Source organism: Schistocerca serialis, chromosome 5, assembly GCF_023864345.2.
Source record: "Schistocerca serialis cubense isolate TAMUIC-IGC-003099 chromosome 5, iqSchSeri2.2, whole genome shotgun sequence".
In the NCBI taxonomy this organism is placed as follows: Eukaryota; Metazoa; Arthropoda; class Insecta; order Orthoptera; family Acrididae; genus Schistocerca; species Schistocerca serialis.
The window spans coordinates 562,223,034-562,247,302 of record NC_064642.1 but is presented as its reverse complement, the minus strand read 5'-3'; the positions used below and the strand labels follow the sequence as shown (position 1 = coordinate 562,247,302).

Here is a 24,269-nt window from a genome sequence, read left to right as displayed (position 1 = left end):
TGACAGTGGACGCTACATTTCAGACCCGTGGCTCTACCCTTCATTCGATCCCTGCGAAACCCTACATTTCAGCAGGATAATGCACGACCGCATGGTGCAGGTCCTGTACGGGCATTTCTGGACACAGGAAATGTTCGACTGCTGTCCTGGCCAGCACATTATCCAGATCTCTCACCAATAGAAAACGTCTGGTCAATGGTGGCCGAGCAACTGGCTCGTGACAATACGCCAGTCACTACTCTTGTTGAACTGTGGTATCGTGTTGAAGCTGCATGGGCAGCTGTACCTGTTCACGCCATCCAAGCTCTGTTTGACTCAATGCCCAGGCATATCAGGGCCGTTGTTACGGCCAGAGGTGGTTGTTCTGGGTACTGATTTCTCAGGATCTATGCACCCAAATTGCGTGAAAATGTAATCACATGTCAGTTCTAGTATAACATATCTGTCCAATGAATACCCGTGTATCATCTGTATTTGTTGTTGGTGTAGCAATTTTAATGGCCAGTAGTGTAAATACGATAAATAAATGACGCTAGTGTGTACCAGAGACTGCGGGTGGGTGAGTGCAGGGTGTTCCCACAGCGACTCTGACGTATCTGACGAGCGGCATGATCTCCGGCTGGGCGTCGCCCATCCTGCCGCGCCTGCAGGAGCCGGGCTCGTGGCTGCCGCTGACTGCGGACGAGGCCTCCTGGATCATCTCCTGCTTCACCATATCGACCGTGCCTACCAAAATAGGGGTGCCCTTCATCGTCGACGTCGTCGGCCGCAAGCGACTGCTCATCGCATCCGCGCTGCCGGTGTTTGTTAGCTGGATCATGGTCTGTACTGAATTCAATCCCTCTTTTCAGTTTGGGGACTAAGGCAAGACTGCCACTCTTAACAACGGTGTTCTTTGAGGAATTTAATTTCACTCAAAATTGTAGATATAATTGCTGTGAAAATGTGATTAAACCGAGGAGAAATTGGGAAATGGAATTAATATTAAGAGTGAAGAAATAAAAACCTTGATATCTGCTCATAAGATTGTCATTCTGTGAAAGACGGCAAAAGAACTGAAAGAGTAGTTCATCGGAATGAATTATGTCTTGAAAGGATGCTGAAAGTTGCACGTCAATTCGCACTTTCATTTTTTGCACACAGTAGTTTTGCTTTCCTAAAGTAGCGATTTTATCTTTGCAATGCTTTGCGAGTTTAATACTTTGGTTAACTTCTATTAGCCGGTAGAAGCTCTTTAAGCTCTCCCTTTGTGTCTTCAGCGATAAATTTGTTACTGGAGACACAAAGAGCTAGCTCAAAGAGTTGCGTTTGGAGGCCTGTTTGGACCATCAGCCTATGGGAAACGTTCACGTGAGTGGGACCATCAGGCGATACACACTGAAGGGACAAATACAGAGATATGTAAATAGGCTGAATACGGCACTGCGCTCGGCAACGCCTATATAAGTCAACAAGTGCCTGGAGCAGTTGTTAGATCAGTTACTGCTGCTACCACGGCAGGTCATCAAGATTTAAGGGAGTTTGAACGTGGTGTTATAGTCGTCGCACGAGCTATGGGACACAGTACCACCGAGATAGCGATGAAGTGGAGATTTTCCCGTATGCCGGCCGCGGTGGTCTAGTGGTTCTAGGCGCTCAGTCCGGAACCGCGCGACTGCTACGGTCGCAGGTTCGAATCCTGCTTCGGGCATGGATGTGTGCGATGTCCTTAGGTTAGTTAGATTTAAGTAGTTCTAAGTTGTAGGGGACTGATGGCCACAGATGTTAAGTCCCATAGTGTTCAGAGCCAATTCCCGTATGACCATTTAACGAGTGTACCGTGAACATTAGGAATCCGGTAAAACATCAAATCCCCGACATCGCAGGCGAAATAACGTCAGACTTCAGAAAGAATGCGTTAATTCCTGTTCCGAAGCAGGTAGGTGCTGAGACTGTGAATACGACGAAACTATGAGTTTAACAAGTCACGGTTGTGAAGTATTGACATGAAGTATGTATAGAAGAATGGAAAAACTGGTAGAACTCGACCTTGGTTCTGCAGAAATATGGGAACAAGCGAGACGACACTGATCGCACGAATTATCCTAGGCTGAATAAAGGCAAATATGCATTTATAGCATTTTTAGGTATAGAGAAAGCTTTTGACTGGACTACACTCTTTGAAATTTTGAAGGTAGCAAGAATAGAATACAGGGAGCGGAAATTTACAGTTTGCTCAGAAACCAGACAGCAGTTACAGTAGAAGGACGTGAAGTGGAAGCAGTTGTTGAGAGGGAAGTGAGCCAGGGTTGTAGCATTACTCCGATGCTGTTTAGTCTATGAATAAAGCAAGCAGCGAAGGAAACCAAGGAGCAGTTTGGAAACTGAATTGAAATTCTAGGGAAAGAAACAGAAAATTTGTGTTTTGTCGATTACATTGTAATTCTGTCAGGGGGCGGCGGACGACTAAGACGAGCAGATGAACGGAATGTCTACTGTATTGGAAAAAGATGAACCTCAAAAATGAAACAAGCGTAACAGAATGCAGTCGTATTAAATCAAATGATGCTATAGGAATTAAGAAATCATGCACTAAAGGTAGTATAAGGGTTTTCGGATTTGGGAAGAAAATAGTTGATAATTACCGAAGTGGAGAGGACATAAAGTGAAGACTGGCTATAGGAAGAAACATTTCTGAAAAAGAGCACTTTGTTAACATCTCTCTGTATACAAACTGAAGTCGTTTGCATATACAGGCTAATCTCAGGAACTGTTGTAGGGATTTTGATCCGATTTTCACTAATGGATCCACCGATTCACGAAATATTTCGTACAAATTGTCAGATTACGATTAATGAAGTTGAATGAGCTCCACTATGCCACATTAACAGAGATTCATGGTAGGCCCAAGCCCACGGTTATGACATTATTTGGCAAGCTATTCACATGTATTAAACAATTTTTAAAAAACAACTACAATAATAAAACACAATGAAATAATCTTTTATAAATCAGTAGTTCTTACAACACTGAGTGAACTGCTTGAATTCAAGGAAGTACCATGTCTTATCCAACTTAAAAACGACAGCAAAATGATACCAGGCTAACACAATGATTTTAAATTACAGACCCAAAATTTAACACGGTCATTTAAGAGACCTGACAAAATTTAAGCAAAATTTTTGAAGGTCAAATGTAACAACGATTAGCACAAATTTAGTAGTATGTAAAATGTTTAAATAATTTAAATGTCTCAAACTAACAGAATGGTTTAAAATACAGATCAAAATTTTTGAAGGTCAATTATAACAATGACTAGCACAAATTTTGTAAAAGGTAACATGTCGTGTCGCCAATACGGTCACCCCTGTCAGGCCTGGCCAATGCACGTTGCATGGGGGCTTAATTAAATTTTGATATGCAAATAATTTTTAATTTTAGTCGCTGTCTGTCCGGTTACGCAGTCTCGTAAACGGTTGGCCCTGATTAGTATTAGTACGCAATCTGACTGCATAGAATAACAACAAAGAATGAGAGAAAACTTCCGTTAACACAATTAATTAATTAAGTCCCCAGCAACTATAAAACCTACGAAACAACAAAACACAAGTGTAGCTGTTCTGTGTGTGCAAGTGTGATTCAACGTACACATCTGGCACGGTTCTTCCTCAATAAGACCAGATATTTTAAACATCATTTATACTGAAGTAATTTAAAAAAAAACCAGAAATACTATAATTGCACATAGAAACCAGAAATACAGTCTAATACAAGAACACGAGCCAGATGCTTTGTTGACTGAACCTGTAACCAATAGGCATTATTGTTCAAGACATTGAAATAATACAAAAAAAAGGAATTTTTTTACCTTCATATATATTGACGAAAAGCACATTACAGCATCCCTAATCCAACAACATCTGGTGTCTAGCCCATCAAAACAATATGACAATATCTGAACAAGCACTCTCCATGGGAACCTCTCAACAACGACTCACCACTGCTAGATTTCAACAAGCACTGCCTACTACAACTTCTCACAAGAACTTTCCACTACCACATCTCAACCAACACTGCCTACTGCTACTTCTCAATAAGCACTGCCAGTGGAGGCGGCTGAATAATACTCTTTGACGCAATCTCTGGCGCTGTGGCTCAGTGTAGCCACCTTTCATATGCCCCTCCTCCACGGGCCAGAATTTGATGGTATTTTTGCCAGCATTGGTGGTGAAAATACCACCAAATTCGTCAAAAAAATACAGACAAAAATAAAAGATAATATTAATAATTAAATATCACATAACTAGCTAAAATTTTGGCTTTGCACTGACCCTTCAATAACCTAATATATAAAATACAGTAAGGAATACAAATGCTTTTATACATGTGATTTTACATAATAGTTTACATAAGTATTATTCAATCAATGGCACCCAGTAATGTTGAGCAGGTGCAGACACCAACAAGTGACATTATTTTAGTAGAAGCAGTCCATCAGTGGCACCCAGTATTGTGGAACAGGTGCAGACACCAACAAGTGACATCATTTCAGTAGAAGCAGTTCCATCAGTGGCACCCAGCAATGTTGAACAGGTACACACAGCAACAAGTCACATTATTTCAGTACAACCAGTCAATCAGTGGCACCCAGTAATGTTGAGCAGGTGCAGACACCAACAAGTGACATTATTTCAGTAGAAGCAGTCCATCAGTGGCACCCAGTAATGTTGAGCAGGTGCAGAGACCAACAAGTGACATTTCAGTAGAAGCAGTTCCATTAGTGGCACTCACCAATGTTGAACAGGTGCAGACACCAACAAGTGACATCTTCAGTAGAAGCAGTTCCATCAGTAGCACCCAGCGATGTTGAGCAGGTGCAGAGAGCAATAAGTGACATCATTTCACTAGACGCAGTCCATCAGTGGCACCCAGTAATTTTGAACAGGTGCAGACACCAACAAGTGACATCATTTCAGTAGATGCAGTTCCATCAATGGCACCCAGTAATGTTGAGCAGGTGCAGACAGCAACAAGTGACATCATTTCAGTAGAAGCAGTTCCATTAGTGACACCCAGTAATGTTGACAGGTGCAGACAGCAACAAGTGACATCTCATCACTGGTTGAGCAGTTCCAACAGTGGCACTCAGCAATGTTGAACAGGTGCAAGTAACAGTCCATAATATTCGCTATCGCTAATCAGACAATTTATCAGAGTTTATCAGCAGAAATTAAACATTACCAAGTGGCACACATCAATGTTGAACCAGTGCAGGCATGAACAACAGTTCAAAATTATTCTCAATGCTCTTACACTAAATATACAAATTATAATAAACACACAAATGATATCAGATAATTGTCATATTAACTATAACAATAAACAAATAACAGTAAACCTATAATATTTATGGGTGTCAGTGCAAGCCACAACAAACAAGAAAAATAATATTTAGGAGATAGATCGGTACCAATTATTTGGGATTAGGAAAGGAAAACACACAAAACACACTCACTCATCTTTCATCCACATTTAAGTACTACTGTGTAATTGAATAGTGTTAACTGTGTAAATGCAATTCTGTCCAAAATTTTATGTTCAACTTGTGTATCAAGTAGTAGCGGCAGCAATGTATAACAGTCAATAATAGTTAGTCAACGTCGTAGTCATCATGTCAAGACCAATGTTTGCCAAGCCAAATCAAAATGTACGGTTGCTGAACAACTGTCAGTGTGCCAAAATATGCAAATGCTTCCTCTCTCTCAAAAAAAGTGTATACTGCTTAGTGATTTAACAAAGCATGTATGTAGACAATCTTCTTTCCACTTGAGTGTTCTAGTCTGCCATTTTCATCCTCCTTGTTCCATATAAACCAACAAAAAAAAAAAAAAAATATGCTCCTCACTTACTGTACCTCTTATCCACCAAAACTCCAATAATCATCAGCATCACATAATCTTAATACTTCAATAATACCTCTTACGTCGATACATATAAACTTTATCATCAATATCATTTACCTTACCTCTTGTCCACCAAAACTCCAATAATCATCAACTTCACACAATCTCAATACCTCAATTATACCTCTTCAGTACGTCAACACATATAAACCTTATCGCCAATATCATTTCACTTCCATAACAACTCTTTCCTCTAGTCAGTCTCCTCGAACAAGTACAGATAAAATCCTAGTGCAAACTTCAATTCATCATCCCATGCAATCCGAAGACACAGTGTCCACACACAACGTCTGTGTAGTCCACCTGAGTCAAATCTTCTACTCATTATGAATTATAAAATACATTTTGGTTACCTTGTCCATCATAAAATAAAAGAAATGCATACATGACCTCTAACAGCCTTTAGTTCGTATAACTTTCAGTAAGTAGGTGCGAGTACGTGGTATGAAAGATCACATAAGACTTTGAATGAATAACTCGTAATATTTCACAGTGTGTACACCACTTCAAGAATCATGGCAAAACAGAAGCAAACATGTGGAGTATTTCTTGTGTCAAGTGTCACTTACTATTTCAATTGCTCACGAAGAATGCAGTGTAATAACTGTCAATGGTCTAAACCTAGTGTTGGTGTGTCATATCGTTAGCTTCCTTCCTATTAGCATAAATTTATACAGCTTCCATAAAACCTCCAGCTCATGTGACTTCAATGAAGTTTCTTGTGCCAATGTCGTTCGTAGAATTATAGCAGTTCATCGTCTTATCTTAAAATATAAGGCACTGAGCGTAAGCAAAACATGCAATAGCGAGTAAATATACCAGTAGAGAACAAAATGTTAACAAGTGGATGTAGCACAATCCCTATAACGAGGCTCTGCCAAGCATACAATCTATAATTAATACCATAGTGTAACCTAAACTCTATGTCTGTACACAGTATATCAGCATTTCTATATACCAAATTAAAGAGTAGTTATGACAACAAACAGAAATGCATAAATATGCAATCCATACGCAAAGCAGCAAATATGTATCTTACATAATAAACAGGTCATTAGCATCATGTCAGCATAATCAAATAAATGTTAATATGTAATCTTAATAAGTAAACATGAGGGCGCAAGCAGATAAATCACAAAGTATAACCTACATACATAACCATATCAGCACAATTAATCAGGTGACAATTATAATTTAAATAAATAAGCACAGCAGACACATAATTTAAAAAAATGTGACAGCAGTGAAAAAGCAGTGCAGCCAAGCGATGCATAATATACATAATTAACAACCCTGTTCATTAATCAATCATTGTGAAAATCAGTTAACACAAAGTATAAATCACGTAATCGGGAGCAGCAAATTACGTCTAAAGTACGTACCTAAGTGGAAATATGTTACCTGAAAAATAAACTCAATTAACAGTTACCTTTTTGGTTTATTACTTTTTTTCTTCGAAATTACATTCTTCCTGAAATTTTCTCCATAGCAAGTCCTCTTAACGTCGGAGACACACAGAATTTACCTGAAGTTCTTAAATATTTTATACAACCGTATCCTGAAAAATACTGAATATTAATAACATAATTTTTCAAGTCACTATAGCTTTATACTGATTTAATCGGAGAAATTAGACTGAGTATTTGTTTACGGCTGTCAGTGCATTCGCACTGAGCGCTCGATCAGCTGTAGGTACGCGTGACGTAGGAAGTAATTGTTTGCGGTCAACGACTGCCTTGTGCGGCGCGCAGACTTGACTGTTGCTTTGAGTATGTGCCGCCGCCGGAACACGGCGCGGTATCCTTGTATTCTCTGTGTGTTTACATGCAACTATTGGCCATAAATTGGTAGTGGCAGCAGAAGACAACACAGCAGATGGACAGAAGCATTAGTTCGCGCAGACTTGACTGTTGCTTTGAGTATGTGCCCCCGCCGGAACACGGCGCGGTATCCTTGCGTTCTCCGTGTGTTTACGTATAACTGTTAGTTTCTCAGAAGTATTTCATTCCACAAAAATTTTAACGTTAGATATATGATGTATTACCTTAGAGCGTCGAGATTTAAGAGTTTCTACTTCGACAGTGTTACCATGAATAATTTTACGAATTCTATATGGACCGTTATAAAGCAGAAAAAATTTGCGACACAAGCCCTTTTCTTTGTGAGACAAACGATGAGACTTAATTAATACCTTTTGACCAACTGACAAAGTTTTTAAACGACCAGGACGTTTAGCTGATTTCTCTCTTCTAGCAGCCGCAGATGCAATATTTCGTAGAGCCAGGTTGACAACTTCAGTATGCCGCAGTTTCCGTGTAGACGGAAAAGGAACGATTTCAGAAATGCGATTTGTCGGTGCTTTATTTTTTAATATCAATATAGGCGGTAAAGAGGTTGAATCATTAGGGAGTTCATTCAGAATGTTTTGAAAAATATGAAGATACTGATCCCAAGTTCTGTGATTCTGATGACAATAAAGTCGACACAATTTATTGATTTCCTTCATCCATCTCTCTGAAGCGTTAGATTGAGGGTGAAAAAGTGAAATGAAAATTGATTTAATCTTACGACGCCGTAGAGTACGAAGCCAAATTTTAGAACGAAACTGTGAACCACTATCTGATATAACCTTATCAACATGACCCACGTCTTTAAGAAAATGTTTGATGAAAGCATTAGATACTGAACGAGCTGTTGCTTTGCGTAAAGGTGTAAAACACACATATTTTTATGTCAATTCCACTGCTACCAAAATGTACGCAAAACCATTAGTAGAACGAACCACTGGACCGAACAAATCGACTGCAGCCATGTCCTTTAATTTCGCTGGAATGATAGGAAACAACGGTGCTCTGTGAGAAATAGTTGGCGGCTTAGCCTTTTGACATAATTTGCATTTGGCAAGAACAGATCGAATACGTTTTTCCATATTACTGAAGTAGCAATTTTCTCGTAATTTATGAAAGCATTTTCTGGGACCAAAGTGTGCATAACTGAAATGTGTACACCAGATCAGTTTATTAACCTGCTCATCAGGAATACAAACTAACCAAACAGAGTTGTCGACCTATTTTCGTTTAAAAAGAATATCATTGCGAAGTAAATAATACTGTCTAACAAAAATCTTTAGATAAATCCGGATGTGAAAGAAGTGGAGCAGCAACTAAAGCATCAAGAAGTCGTTCAAATTCTGATTGAGCCTCCTCATCCCAACACCAATTAGAATTCTTTCCAGATAGTTCACATAAACGAGGTGTGGCCAAATTGTCCAATTTAACAAAGCGTCTAAGAAAATTACAGACACCAAGGAAACTACGAACATCACGTTTTGTGGTAGGAACAGCATAATTACGAATAGCGTCTAGTTTCTCTGGATCAGGAAGAATACCTTCTGTAGAAATAATATGACCAAGAAATTTCACCTGAGAACGACCAAATTCAGATTTTTTCAAGTTCACTGTAATGCCAGCTCTTGCAAAAATACGTAATAATGAATCCAAAATTTTGTTATGCTCACTCCAAGAACGTTTAGCAATAAGAATATCGTCGACATATGAAGTAATATTATTACGAATATAAACAGGTAAAATTTCGTTTAAACTATGAATGAATGCTGATGAAGATACAGTAAGTCCAAACGTTAATTTCCGAAATCACTTTTGGGTAAATTAGTCATATCTGGTTATTCGTTACCGACTCTCTAGATAGATTGATAGTTGAAGAGTTGTTTCGATAGATACAAAGAATAGTAAAAGAGAAGGCAGCGGTGCAGAAAACTAAAAGGGAAATAGCACCACTACAGCTCGGGGCCCTGTGCACGCTACGGCACATATTCACTTAGTGTAGTGAATCCCCTGAGGACTTTAATAGCCGCACATAATTTCCAGTTTGTGACTTAGTGGCCAATTTGGTGGAAGTGCGTACATAAATTGATCTAACCATGAACATGGATGTATGCCGTTCTCAGAATTGCGAAAGACCTTAAATTTCCGAACAGTTAAGAAGTGTTTATAGTCAAAGTTTTCTCCTTGTGGCGACAAAGACCTACCACGTCTGTCCCTGTCCCAATGTCGATCATTGTCAAGTTCGCACGCCTGGTGCTCTCTTGCTGCTTCTCGTAAATGAAATAAATTACTTTCTTCAAACCCCCCTGCTATCTGTGATTCTAAATTTCTTCTGCTGTCTTTTCCTACGATTTCACCTTCAATTTGTTTGACTTGCTTTCATAACGCCTCAAATTCCCTTTTAACGCGTTCATTAAATTTTCCCTGATTTTCAACATGTTTATTTATGTTCTGGTACTCTTCGGTTTCTGCAAATGGTAATGGAGCTGTATCATCCGAATCTCTGTCCCCACTTAAACTAAGACTTGTCAGTTTATCTGAGATCTCCTCAACTCTTTCCGATGAGTCACCTACTTTTTCTTTCTGTTTATTTACGTCTTCTGTAAGTGTCGCGACTCGGGTTTCGGTATTGTCACATTTAGTAGTTAACTGCTCATACTGTTGCGTTAAGTTATTTATTCTGTCATTTGGTACGGATTCCTCGATTCTTTCAAGTATTTCTTCCTTATCGTGTGCACGTTGTAAATTTAACTCTGAAAATTTTTGTACTATCACGCGATCTCTTTCTTCCTGTTCTCTGTCCTGTTCCTCTTGTCTAATTTCTATTGAAATTAAACTATTATTGTGAGCATTCAAAATCGGTTGTACTTCTTCTCTAATTTCTTTCTTTGATTCATCTTTCATGTTTTTGAAACATGTCCCTATTCGTGAGCCTAACTGTGTTTCCATTGTTTCCATCTCGGTTTTAATTGTTCCTATTTGTAAGCCTAACCGTACTGTCAAAGTTTCCATCTTCGTTTTAATTCTTCCTATTTCTGTTTTAAATTCAGATCGTATCTGTGATCCCACATTTAATATTGCACCCATCAATTGCTCCATATCTTCTGTCGTTAATCTCGTATTCCGAAAATTTTTTGATTGTGAAAAATTTTGAATTGGTTCCGGACTATTTTCCCGACTTATTAAATTGTTTTCAACTTCATTATTCATCATACTGTTCTCCTGTGTTGGCGAGTTCGCCATGTCAACAATTTCGTCATTCTGACTATCCATCATTTTTGCCTTTTTCATCGATCGCGTAATCATTTACAAAACATACAAAACTCGTCACTATACGAAAATTACACACAATGACACTTTATCACCAACAATATCATTCACACGAAATGCTTCCCTCAAACACGATTAACGAACAATTGAAATCTTCACAATTGCACAAAATTATCAAACCCGTATACAAGACAACAAAAATTAAATTCTGCAAAAAATACCATTAGAAGAATGACAATTACCAAATCTACACATGCAATATAGGCTACAATTACTAAACTACAAATTACTTCAACAATACTACTGTCTGCTATTTTTACAATCAGAAGAATTCCAAGGGACGATCCGAAGCAGCGGTCGCCACGTGCATGGGGGCTTAATTATAATAGATTGCAAATAATTTTTAATTTTAGCCGCTGTCTGTCCGGTTACGCAGTCTCGTAAACGGTTGGCCCTGATTAGTATTAGTACGCAATCTGACTGCATAGAATAATAACAAAGAATGAGAGAAAACTTCTGTTAACACAATTAATTAATTAAGTCCGCAGCAACTATAAAACCTACGAAACAACAAAACACAAGTGTAGCTGTTCTGTGTGTGCAAGTGTGATTCAAGGTACACATCTGGCACGGTTCTTCCTCAATAAGACCAGATATTTTAAACATCATTTATACTGAAGTAATTTAAAAAAACCAGAAATACTATAATTGCACATAGAAACCAGAAATACAGTCTAATACAAGAACACGAGCCAGATGCTTTGTTGACTGAACCTGTAACCAATAGGCATTATTGTTCAAGACATTGATATAATGCAAAAAAAGGAATTTTTTTACCTACATATATATTGACGAAAAGCACATTACAGCATCCCTAATCCAACAACATCTGGTGTCTAGCCCATCAAAACAATATGACAACATCTGAACAAGCACTCTCCATGGGAACCTCTCAACAACGACTCACCACTGCTACATCTCAACAAGCACTGCCTACTACGACTTCTCGACAAGAACTTAACACTACCACATCTCAACCATCACTGCCTACTGCGACTTCTCAATAAGCACTGCCAGTGGAGGCGGCTGAATAATACTCTTTGGCGCAATCTCTGGCGCTGTGGCTCAGTGTAGCCACCTTTCAACGTATAGACTACAAAAACAGTATCTGACCCATCAGGCAGCAGAAGGACGCTCGTAAAATAAGCCAATGCGACAAGGAGATGCCTAGAAACACCAACATTCAATTAGCACGATAACACACATGTAGCAAATGGCTGCCTGGACAAGCAATCCAGACTAAGGTACAGAAATAGCCGGCAAACGGCGATTAACAGATTAAGAAGTTTACAACGACCGGATGCAATCTCGAAATCTCTTCAAACATTTAATTCGCTGGGAAAATTTTAAATTTCATGTCAGACAGTTTTTCGGGGAAGAGATGGCCTCAGATGTAAGAAGTTTCGACAAGCTGCGTGGTAATAGAGCAAAACAAAGTTCTTTACGTTTTTTAGCGAGATGTCGGGATCATGGCATAATACCAGAATTTACCAGAGTGGCACATTTTATTAAGACTGCCACTGCACTTGAGGAGGCCAGTCATACTATTGGCAAGGAGCGAATTTGTTACACAAAGGTTGCATGCTATTTCCATCTATATCTGAAGGTTGGAGCACTTCTCTCTCCTGTGTCATGGCATTGGAATGAATGAGTGACTTCAGCCAAGTTTGATTGGTTATACAAGGATGCAATTTCTTGGTAGAAATCAAAACTTGATCGTTTGGTGCGATGACAGCCGTCCACCACAGGGAATACTGCAAGAAGTTCCATGGTCAACTTCATGGAGAAGATCTGACTGATGTGACGCTGTCTATATTGGGTAAAGTACTCAATCTTACACCTGCACCTAGTGCACTAAACTAAACTAAACTCCTCCCGAACAGGCCATGAAGGCCCAACGGGACCGACCGGCCGTCGTGTCGTCCTCAGCCCACAGGCGTCACTGGATGCGGGTATGGAGGGGCATGTGGTCAGCACACCGCTCTCCCGGCCGTATGTCAGTGTCTGAGTCCGGAGCCGCTACTTCTCAATCAAGTAGCTCCTCAGTTTGCCTCACGAGGGCTAAGTGCACCCTGCTTGCCAACAGCGCTCGGCAGACCGGATCGTCACCTAGTGCACTACCTTTCATAATTTTTCTAAGTGGTGGTGAAGAAGCTCTATGGCGCTTTCCTATGGAAGCTGTTGAAGAAATAAGAAGGGAAACTTCTCATGCTCTTTTGAAACATCCTCCTCAATGCAGTAATATAACCACTGAAGAAAGAGCTGCACTAAAAATCTCCTAGAGGACCTGGACATAGTGGTATCCTTGTTTTATTTTCTCATAATTTGCACTTGGAGAAGTTGTATGACCTATTTAGTGATTCTATATAAAGGAATATTGATCACAACGCTACAGCACGTGTCCTGCAGAAGACGTGTACACGCCTGAATTCGTCTTCGTTACCTTCAGAGTTGGTTAAGATGACATGAAAGAATACCACCAAGACTGTGTGGCCTTCCTAAGGTGCACAAAGATGGTATTCGTTTACGGCCTATAGTGATTAATATTGATGCCCCCACATATGATTTGCCGGCCGCGGTGGCCGTGCGGTTCTAGGCGCTTCAGTCCGGAACCGCGGGACTGCTACGGTCGCAGGTTCGAATCCTGCCTCAGGCATGGATGTGTGTGATGTCCGTAGGTTAGTTAGGTTTACGTAGTTCTAAGTTCTAGGGGACTGATGACCTAAGATGTTAAGTCCCATAGTGCTCAGAGCCATTTCAACCATTTGAACCCACATATGATTTAGTCAAGCATTTTGCTTTCTTGCCGAGACCATTGGTTGGCAAATGCCCAAATCATATACGGAAAGTATCCTATTGTATTAACAGACTGGGGTTCTCCATCTGAATCTTTTAGTGAGTTTTGATGTAGGATCTCGTTTTAAAAGGTACCTCTTGAGATTCCATGGCACTAACTGGTAAACAGTTTCAGGCAGCCATCACTGCTTTGTTTCGGCACGCTCTTCCCTCAATTTATTATTTGTTCAACCAAGGATATTTTGAACAGATTAACGGAGTCATCATGAGCAGCCCCTTGTCTCCTCTGGTGGCTAACTTTTCTATGGAGGATTTTGAGGAAAGAGCACTTGAATCAGTGGTTCTTAAACCAAGTATTTTTTGAGCTATGTGGATGATACTTTCATAGAGTAGCCCTATGGAGAAGATTGGTTAATGGAGTTTTTACATCATCTGAACTCCATTCATGAGAACATTCAGTTTACTATGCAGTTAGAGAGAGATGGTTGTCTCCCATTCCTCAATGTTTTGGTTGAGCAGAAGAGTGACAGATCTCTGGGACATTTTGGTTATCATAAGTCCACTCACACTGGTTTGTACTTACACTCTTCACGTTGCCATCATCCGTGACTGTGCTTAAAACCCTTGTACACAGAGCCTCTACAGTGTCGGATGCAGATTTTTTGCCTAAAGAGTTTGCACATTTAAGGCAGTGTTCAGACACAATGGATTCGCTACCCGGAAAAATTAACAGGGTATCCTCAGCTAAAACCAAGATCTGGGAAGTGGACGAAGAGGAGAACGTACCAGCAAAGTCCTTAGCTTTTCTTCCCTTCGTTGGAAATATTTCCTTCAAAATAGCGAGAACCCTTAGTAATTTTCAGGTGAAAGCGATTTTCAGCCCACCATCTACGATTGCGGACCTGCTGGAATCAGTGAAGGATAATTTTTTATTACGGAAGGCGGGAATTTGCAAAATATCTTGCCAGTGTGGTGTGGCCTATATAGGACAAACAACACGCACAGTGGGAGAACGCTGCATAGAACATAAACGTTGCACTCGCCTTTTGCAATCTAGCAAATCTGCAATTGCAGAACATTGTATCTATCTCCAACGGACATTGAATGCAGTGTGATGAAACATTAATTTTGGCCACAGCCATATCTTTTTGGGACTCCATTATAAAAGAATTCGTTGAAGTATGCATCGTGAAATACAGGGTTATTACAAATGATTGAAGCGATTTCACAGCTCTACAATAACTTTATTATTTGAGATATTTTCACAATGCTTTGCACACACATACAAAAACTCAAAAAGTTTTTTTAGGCATTCACAAATGTTCGATATGTGCCCCTTTAGTGATTCGGCAGACATCAAGCCGATAATCAAGTTCCTCCCACACTCGGCGCAGCATGTCCCCATCAATGAGTTCGAAAGCATTGTTGATGCGAGCTCGGAGTTCTGGCACGTTTCTTGGTAGAGGAGGTTTAAACACTGAATCTTTCACATCACTATGCGTGAAACTTGCCCGCACGCGTTCAACAGTTTCTTCGCTCACTGCAGGCAGACCCGTTGATTTCCCCTTACAGAGGCATCCAGAAGCTTTAAATTGCGCATACAATCGCCGAATGGAGTTAGCAGTTGGTGGATCTTTGTTGAACTTCGTCCTGAAGTGTCGCTACACTGTTATGACTGACTGATGTGAGTGCATTTCAAGCACGACATACGCTTTCTTGGCTCCTGTCGCCATTTTGTCTCACTGCGCTCTCGAGCGCTCTGGCGGCAGAAACCTGAAGTGCGGCTTCAGCCGAACAAAACTTTATGAGTTTTTCTACGTATCTGTAGTGTGTCGTGACCATATGTCAATGAATGGAGCTACAGTGAATTTATGAAATCGCTTCAATCATTTGTAATAGCCCTGTATCTAATGAACCATATCAGCGGTTACTATCTGGATAATGGATGGAATCTCGTCATCTCGAAGCTATGCTCCAGGCGAATATGTCAATATACTTGATGGCTGAGGGGAGTGGCAACGCTGAAGACAGTTGGTCCTTGTAGTGCCACCAGTGGGGGCGCTGCCGCCGGGGCAGTGTGGTCCATCTGTCACCGTGACCGACACATGCGCGAAAGTACTCTCACCGCGCTATATAGGGTGGAGCGGAGAACGTCGTTGCCAGTATTCGATGGCCCACCTGAAGATGACTGGCAGGAATCCAGTCGAAATATTGTGGAGTGAAGTTTATGGCCGGCCGCGGTGGTCTAGCGGTTCTAGGCGCTCAGTCCGGAACCGCGCGACTGCTACGGTCGCAGGTTCGAATCCTGCCTCGGGCATGGGTGTTTGTGATGTCCTTAGGTTAGTTAGGTTTAAGTAGTTCTAAGTTCTAGGGGACTGATGACCTTAGAAGTTAAGTCCCATAGTGCTCAGAGCCATTTGAACCATTTTTGAAGTTTATGATGATCTGCTGCAATCCCGAAATCTCTTGAAACATTTAATTCACCGGGAAGATTTTAAATTTCACATCATCGAGGTAGTGACTGACGCATTCCCAGAATATGATACAATAGGCGAAACAGCACAGTGGCCCCAGTAGCTAAGCCAACAAACATAGGTTCCAACTGGTGCAAAATGCAGTAACATGCTTAGAATCCTAGGTGAACCGTATCTGGAAATATCAAGTACCGTGTAATAATAAGCAACAGCAAAACAGTTGTGCCAGTCAGGAAGTGGAACAGATTCCAGAATGATGTTTTGATTAAGTGCCCCATAATCAACAATCCTTGCCTTGTCTCTTGGGGACCAAAAATATTGGGGAGGCATAAGATAATACGGAAGGCCTAATAACCCCATCCCTAAACACGTGATTGATGTTTTATCGCAATATCCCCACTTCAGGGGTGTGGGCCAATCAAAATGAAGCTTGTCACACCAGAACATCATCAGTTACACAGATATTGTACTGAATCCTGCCCGAGACCCCAAACTGATTAGTGAAGAGATCAGGCTAGTTGCCTGAGGTACTCAGCACCTGCCTAGCCTCAAACTCCCCCAGATGGCTCACAATGGATTTGGAATGACGATTTAAGCGAATTTACATTGCTAAGAATACGGCAAGAACAAAGGGCTGTCTTCTCTGAAAGACAAAACTTAAAGACGAAGGTCTTGCTACCAAAATCCAGCACGAAACCAGTCCACTGAATAAATTCACAACCGAGAAGTAGGGTTACAAATACATTCCTTACAACGACTAACTTAATAGACCAAAAAAGCTACAAGTAGATAATTTACCTCGACATCGCTTGTCTCTGGCTACACCTACCCATTTACCACCTGAAACCTGAGAAGCAGCAATTATGGTACAATAAGGAAACGGAATTATCCAAATCCAAAAGGCCACACACATGTCATTGATTGAGTTGGGCATGTATATGTATGGAATCGAAGAATGGTTAAGAGCGAGAACGCTAGCACAGCAAGCAGGAGGCTTACAGGGAATGGCCTTGGCTTGCTCTTGGACCTCTCTCGATGCGACACTCACGCATGAAATGACCCCCTCTTCCATATCAGAAGCGATCGCGGCGACTCAAGGAGTTAGGAGATGGATCACGGGTTTTATTAACTCGGCATTGACGCGCAGATTCTAGCTCTTCGAGTCAGTTACGCTCCTTATCGGTGAACCTAAATGCCTCCATAGAGGATACCAATTCATTCAGCTCAAGAAATATGGTGGACTTTCATTCAAAGCTAATACGCGAATGATCGTCCGGCCACATTCCCTGCAAAATACTTAAAACACTTTCATGTTCCATGACTCCCATCTTTAAAGTGGCGACAGCTATGTGGACACGCTCGATATACTCAGGCAAGATCTCGGTACGTGTCTGTACCTGCCAATAATGTTCACGCTCCAATTCATTCCCAAGACGATAACGTCACTTTTATCATACGACCTCTCAATTCATTCAACGTGCCCTAGCTCTAAAGTATTTCGGAAAACATGCCGCTCAACAATTCTCGAGTCAAGGGATATAATAAACGAGATATAACAGAATATGAAATTCGTAGCGCATTGGCATGGAGTTCAAAACGAACAGTCAAACGCATCATATTCTCAGTCTGGGTCAAATGATCACAGGACAGTTTAGAAATATCCTGAAGCAAATCCTTACTCGGATTCGGTAAGTTAGTAAACATGTCGGGGACTGATCTATTCAGAATTTGAACCTATTAAAAATTTGAACGTTTATGTCACTGATAGCCTGATCCGACCAACTCGCAAGGGACCACCATCTTCCATACTCCTCGTCTCCCCATCTAAACCCAATGTGCTTGAGCTAACTTGTAACTCTTTCACCTGACCGAGCAATTGATTAACTACATCTTCTTGTTCGCTACTAAGCTGAAGGTACTTTAAATCGGCGAGACGTTTGTCCTAATGAAATAGTTGAGCCTGAACTGTAGATATCTGTTTACTTCGCCGATGATGTCAGGGGAAATATGAACAGGACTGCCCAACGGTGCACATAGCCTTGCTGCCAGTACCCCAACGGTGCCCTCAATCAGCTGTTGCTGTAACTTGAGCTCATACTGAAGCTGCTCCTGCTTTAAATAGGTCACGCCAAGGCATTCTGTACTCCATCCTCCTGTGGTGTTTTCCTGTAACAAATACGGTGAAATTTAGAAACAAGAAAATAGTGGTTAAGGCAATTCACATATGAAGCAATCAATGATGTCGAGAAGGCAAGACGACGCCTCATCGCCTTAGCCAGTAAGAAATAACCATGTTCTGCGTAATCAATTGAACTCCAGCAAGGATTAACAGAAATTCATGGAAGGCCTAGGCCCCAGGTTATGACGTCATTTCTTATTTGCCTAGTGATCCGCATAAACTATTTTTTTTACAAACAACAACAATATTACAGCACAATAAAATATTTTTTTTGAATCAGTCGTCCTTAGAACAATGAGTGGAATGCCTTGGATTCAAGGGAGCACCATAGCTTAACCAATTTAACAACGACAAGTACAAATTTAGTAACTGGTAAAATATTTAAACACATTTAAATCTCTAAGTTAACAAAATGTTTTAAATTACAAATTAAAATCGAAGACAGTCTTTTGAGATAGCTGGCAAATTCAAGCGATACAAGAACCAGCAAATGACCTGGCTGACAAGGGAAAACTTGATACAGAAAGGGCACGGCACGAAAAGGGATCCAAGCCAAAAGACAAAAATACGCGAACTCTGAAAGATTTAGGCCCACACGAACCAGAGAAGAAAAAATTTAATTCAAACAGCAGTCACAGTGCCATTAAGGCTGCTTCACTCTAGGGAACGACAGCGGCCTGTCCCAAATGCAGTCCAGTAATATCGTGTGACCGTTGCGCTCACCCTTGTCACCCTGGGCCAATTGCACGCATAGATTGCAAAAACAGCAGCTGATCCCTCAGGCAGCAGCAGGGCGCTCGTAAAATAAGAGTCATGCCACAAGAAAATGTCTAGAAACACCAGCATGTCGAATAGCACGATAGCATACTTGAAACAAGAAGTTACCTGAACAAGTAATCAGAATAAGGTACAACAACAACTGGCGAACAGCGATTAACGGATGAAACTAGGAATTTCTAGAATAGTACAATTTAAAGACTGCCGAGAGCCAAGAATAAGTATATTAACCTAAACAAGCTACAAACATCGTTTGAGAAGATTTTAAACTTCCTTCCAGGTTACAATCCGGTTCTGTTAATACCGTAACAGTCAGATACCAGTACAAGATGGCCCGCAGACCCAATCAGGCTCCAAGAATCAGGCAGGGAATCTCTCTTTACAACAGCCAATGGTGTCAAACAAAATTTTACAGCCTACCAGCAGTACACCCGATATAATAATAGATGTGGCCAGATCAGAATCTAAAGCATAATTAAAAGAGCACGTTAATCGTAAATGTTCACGTCAGCACCAATTCCCACCGCACGTAACAAACGATGACAGTAATAATGTTAGGCATCATTTGGCAAGGAGTATAACTCTGTTAAAACCAAAGAATAAAAACCTGTCACCCCAATCGTCAAGCCCAGGGACCACAATAAAGGTACTTTTTAGTAAAGCAACACAGTGAACACATATGTGGTCAGGCTCAAACATTTATATAAGCGATACACATCACACACTGGGGGATCCAGACTTCCCACAAAGCACGTATTCACGACTCAGGGAAGAAAGACGTAGGGCAGGCCAGTAACAACAGACAGCATGGTCCGACAACAGGAAAGATGTGTTCTTTCAGACCATCGAACTCAGCTAATCATAATCAAAGTCGTTCCCGTTGTCATGATTCCCTCAGAGCGAATCGGCGAAGACACCGACCACCGGCGCGTGACAGTACACGTTTCCTACAACCGACCTCCTTCCTCCTCGTACCCCGGTGTCTGTGCGTTTCAAAATCGCCGCCTTCCAGACGTTTCAAACCGGAAGACGCGGCGCAAGAGCGCTGTCTGGCGAGCAGAGGTAAAACGAACAAGAGATACGATCTACAGACCGCAGTCGATACCAGCCGACACGGCGCACGATTAGTGAAGCTGTGAAAACGATGGCACTGCCACCTACCGAACAATCGCCTTAACTTGAGGGAGCAGCAGTATCTAGAGTTAGAAGATGTAGCAGATCTTTCTCACGTCTGATAACTAGTTACGGATATGCAAGTTGCCTTCGTGACACAGAACTGATTGCAGTCGTGTCAGAACAACCGCACAGCGAAAAACTATGCGAGTCCAAAACCGGTGATTTTCAATTATTTACGCATAGAGTAAAACGCAGCGTGGGACGCATTTTTACTTTCCTTACTGAAGAACGTTTTACAGCAGCGCAGCAAATGACCTAACTTTAAACTTCCTGCTTTGCTTGAATCAAACATAGATGCGAACTCGATTTTCTGCTGGTTGCTGGTTTAGTCTTCTGAAAATCAAAGACTTGGACACGATCTTCTTGCATGGAATTCAGGAACTTCATGCGGATGAACACATAAGGTTTCGAAATAGTTCTACAGATGGTTTATGGATAAAGCGACGATTTCGAACACTTAGATTACCAGTTGTATCTCACTGCAAATTCTTCGAACAACGAGTAACTCAACTTCGAATTATCGCCGTAAATGCGAGCAATAATACGGACATTACCACCTCATTATTAGGCTGCGATGTGATCCTTACAATTTGAAATAATCAGTTTTTTTAATCAGTAACTCCCCTGCTCCAGTTTGAGAACAATTTCCTAGCCAAAAAACACGCAAATCCAAAATATGAGGGGTTTTACTTTTTATTCTTCAAGTAGTTTTTTTTCGAAAAACCACTTCAGAAACTTATCCAAAAAACATGCAAATCCAAAATTGGGGGATTTTACTTTTTATGCTTCAAGTAATTTTTTTTTCGAAAAGCTACTTCAGAAACTTTCGTTCAGCAGCGTGGTTGATGACTCGATATTCATCTTTCTGCTTTCCTTGAATCAAACCTACGTGTAGTCGGCCGTTGTGACCGAGCGGTTCTAGGCGGTTCAGTCTGGAACCGCGCGACCGCTACGGTCGCAGGTTTGAATCGTGCCTCGGGCATGGATGTGTGTGATGTCCTTAGGTTAGTTAGGTTTAAGTAATTCTAAGTTCTATGCGACTGCTGACGTCAGAAGTTAAGTCCCATAGTGCTCAGAGCCATTTGAACCATCTTGTGGGTATAACATGTCTTGAAACTGACCAACTCATTTGTATAAAAAAAGGCAATTTTCACTTCTCGCCCACTCCCTGTATAAGTTTCTGTAGACGCTAATGATTGTGTGGATCACAAAATTCTACTTGGCATATTAAAGCATTAAGGCGTTAATGGGATCCCTCTTGGGTAAACGGAATCTTAACAGAATACAGAGGTTCTCAGTGACAGACTGTGTCTCAGGCATGGAACTATCCTCGTAAAGGGAGAACATAACATATGGAGTGCAGCGAGGATCGGTACGGGTCCGTTCTTATTTCGAAGGTACATAATGACCTTCCAAAGACTATAAATTGTAGTTCAAAGACTGTAATATTTGTTGGTGACATAGGCATACTACCTGAATGATGCTTATTACATTAATCAGCCAGAACATTATGACCACCTGCCTAATAGCCGGTATGTCGACAGAAATAAGCATGGGAGCAATTCCTTGGTAAGTCGCCGGAACGAGTTGCCATCACGTTTGCATACACAAATCACCAAATTCCCGTTAATTGCTGGAGGGGGAGGAAGATCCCACCTGTGTTTGATCGGGTTCAAATCTCGCCAGTTGTGGGGGGAGGGGCTGCATATCAATTGCAACACGTCACTGTGTTCTACATCTACATCTACATACATACTCCGCAATCCACCATACGGTGCGTGGCGGAGGGTGCCTCGTACCACAACTAGCATCTTCTCTCCCTGTTCCACTCCCAAACAGAACGAGGGAAAAATGACTGCCTATATGCCTCTGTACGAGCCCTAATTCTTATCCTATCTTTTGCCGCGAAGTATAAGTTGACGGCAGTAAAATTTTACTGCAGACAGCCTCAAATGCTGGTTCTCTAAATTTCCTCAGTAGCGATTCACGAAAAGAACGCCTCCTTTCCTCCAGACTCCCACCCGAGTTCCTGATGCATTTCCGTAAAACTCGCGTGATGATCAAACCTACGAGTAACAAATCTAGCAGCCCGCCTCTGAATTGCTTTTATGTCCTCCCTCAATCCGAGCTGATAGGGATCCCAAACGCTCGAGCAGTACTCAAGAATAGGTCGTATTAGTGTTTTATAAGCAGTCCCCGTTACAGATGAACCATATCTTCCCAAAATTTTACCAATGAACCGAAGACGACTATCCGCCTTCCCCACAACTGCCTTACATGCTTGTCCCACTTCAATCGCTCGGCAATGTTATCCCCAAATATTTAATCGAGGTGACTGTGTCAAGCGCTACACTACTAATGGAGTATTCAAACATTACAGGATTCTTTTTCCTTCTCATCTGCATTAATTTACATTTATCTACATTTAGAGTTAGCTGCCATTCTTTACACCAATCACAAATCCTGTCCAAGTCATCTTGTATCCTCCTACAGTCACTCAACGACGACACCTTCCCGTACACCACAGCATCATCAGCAAACAGCAGCACATTGCTATCCACCCTATCCAAAAGATCATTTATGTAGATAGAAAACAACAGCGGACCTACCACACTTCCATGGGGCACCCTCACCTCCGATGAACACTCACCATCGAGGACAACGTACTGGGTTCCTCGAACCACTCCATCACACACGTGGCCTTACGACATGGCGCATTATCTTGTTGAAATTTGCCACTGCCACCAAGAAACATGATCGTCATGAAGGGACGTACGTCGTCTGCAGCAAGTGCACGATACTCTTTGGCCATCATGGTGCCTTGTACGATCTCCACTGGATGCCCAGGTGAACGTTCTCCAGAGCATAATGGAGCCGCCGCCTGCTAGTCTCCGTCCCGCAGTACGCCTGTCAAGGAGCTGTTCCTCTGGAAGACGACGGATTCGCGCCCTCCCATAGGCAGAACGGAGAAGGTATCGTGATTCATCAGACCATGCAACGCTCTCCCACTGCACCAGCGTCCAGAGCCTATGGCCACCTGGCCATTTCAGTCGCAGTTGCCGATGTCGTGGTGTTAACATTGGCACATGGATGGGTCGTTGGCTGTGGAGACCTATTGTTAGGAGCGTCCGGTGCGCTGTGTAATCAGACACACTTGTGCTCTGGACAACATGCTTGTGGAGATGAAGCAGCGATTAGTATGATTAACCAATTATTCAAAAACAGTCTTAATCGCATTTACTATTATTATGCCGTCAACCGGCTTCAACCCGACGTAGGGGTCATATTATGGGCGTTTATACTGTGAAATTATGGACATCCGTCAGAAAGACTCCATTATACAACAGCTAAAATTACGTAAATTTAAAATATGTTACCCATTGGTCGACTGCTGGTGGTGTCACTCCTGTCTACATAACGGCAGGAAACTATGCGAGACTAACCCTTCGTATGGGCTTAAATAGCGTGCTGAGATCACGTGAATAGACGGCAACACCCCCAGCGGCGATCAAGTTATAGTGTTAATTATAAATAATTGTAACTCTTTTTAATTCGAATGGTTTCGTTTTCTGTTATTTACTGTCACTTACATTTATGTTAAACCAAGGTGACTAGTAATTACATATAATAAACTGCATTAAAAGCCGTTGATCGCCGCTGGAGGTGTTGCCGTCTATTCACGTGATCTCAGCAAGCTATTTAAGCCCATACGAAGGGTTAGTCTCGCATAGTTTCCTGCCGTTATGTAGAC

At 41.4% G+C, this 24,269-nt stretch overlaps 1 protein-coding gene across 1 annotated transcript in view; it reads left to right on the top strand.

Annotated features, from left to right (window-relative positions):
- The first annotated feature begins 608 nt into the window (after positions 1–608).
- Positions 609–24,269, top strand: part of LOC126482081 (facilitated trehalose transporter Tret1-like) — a 54,187-nt gene continuing 30,526 nt past the window's right edge. The window contains exon 1 of the mRNA XM_050106057.1: positions 609–821. Within this exon, the coding sequence (XP_049962014.1) occupies positions 609–821 (213 nt within the window). The remainder of the gene's footprint in view (positions 822–24,269) is intronic.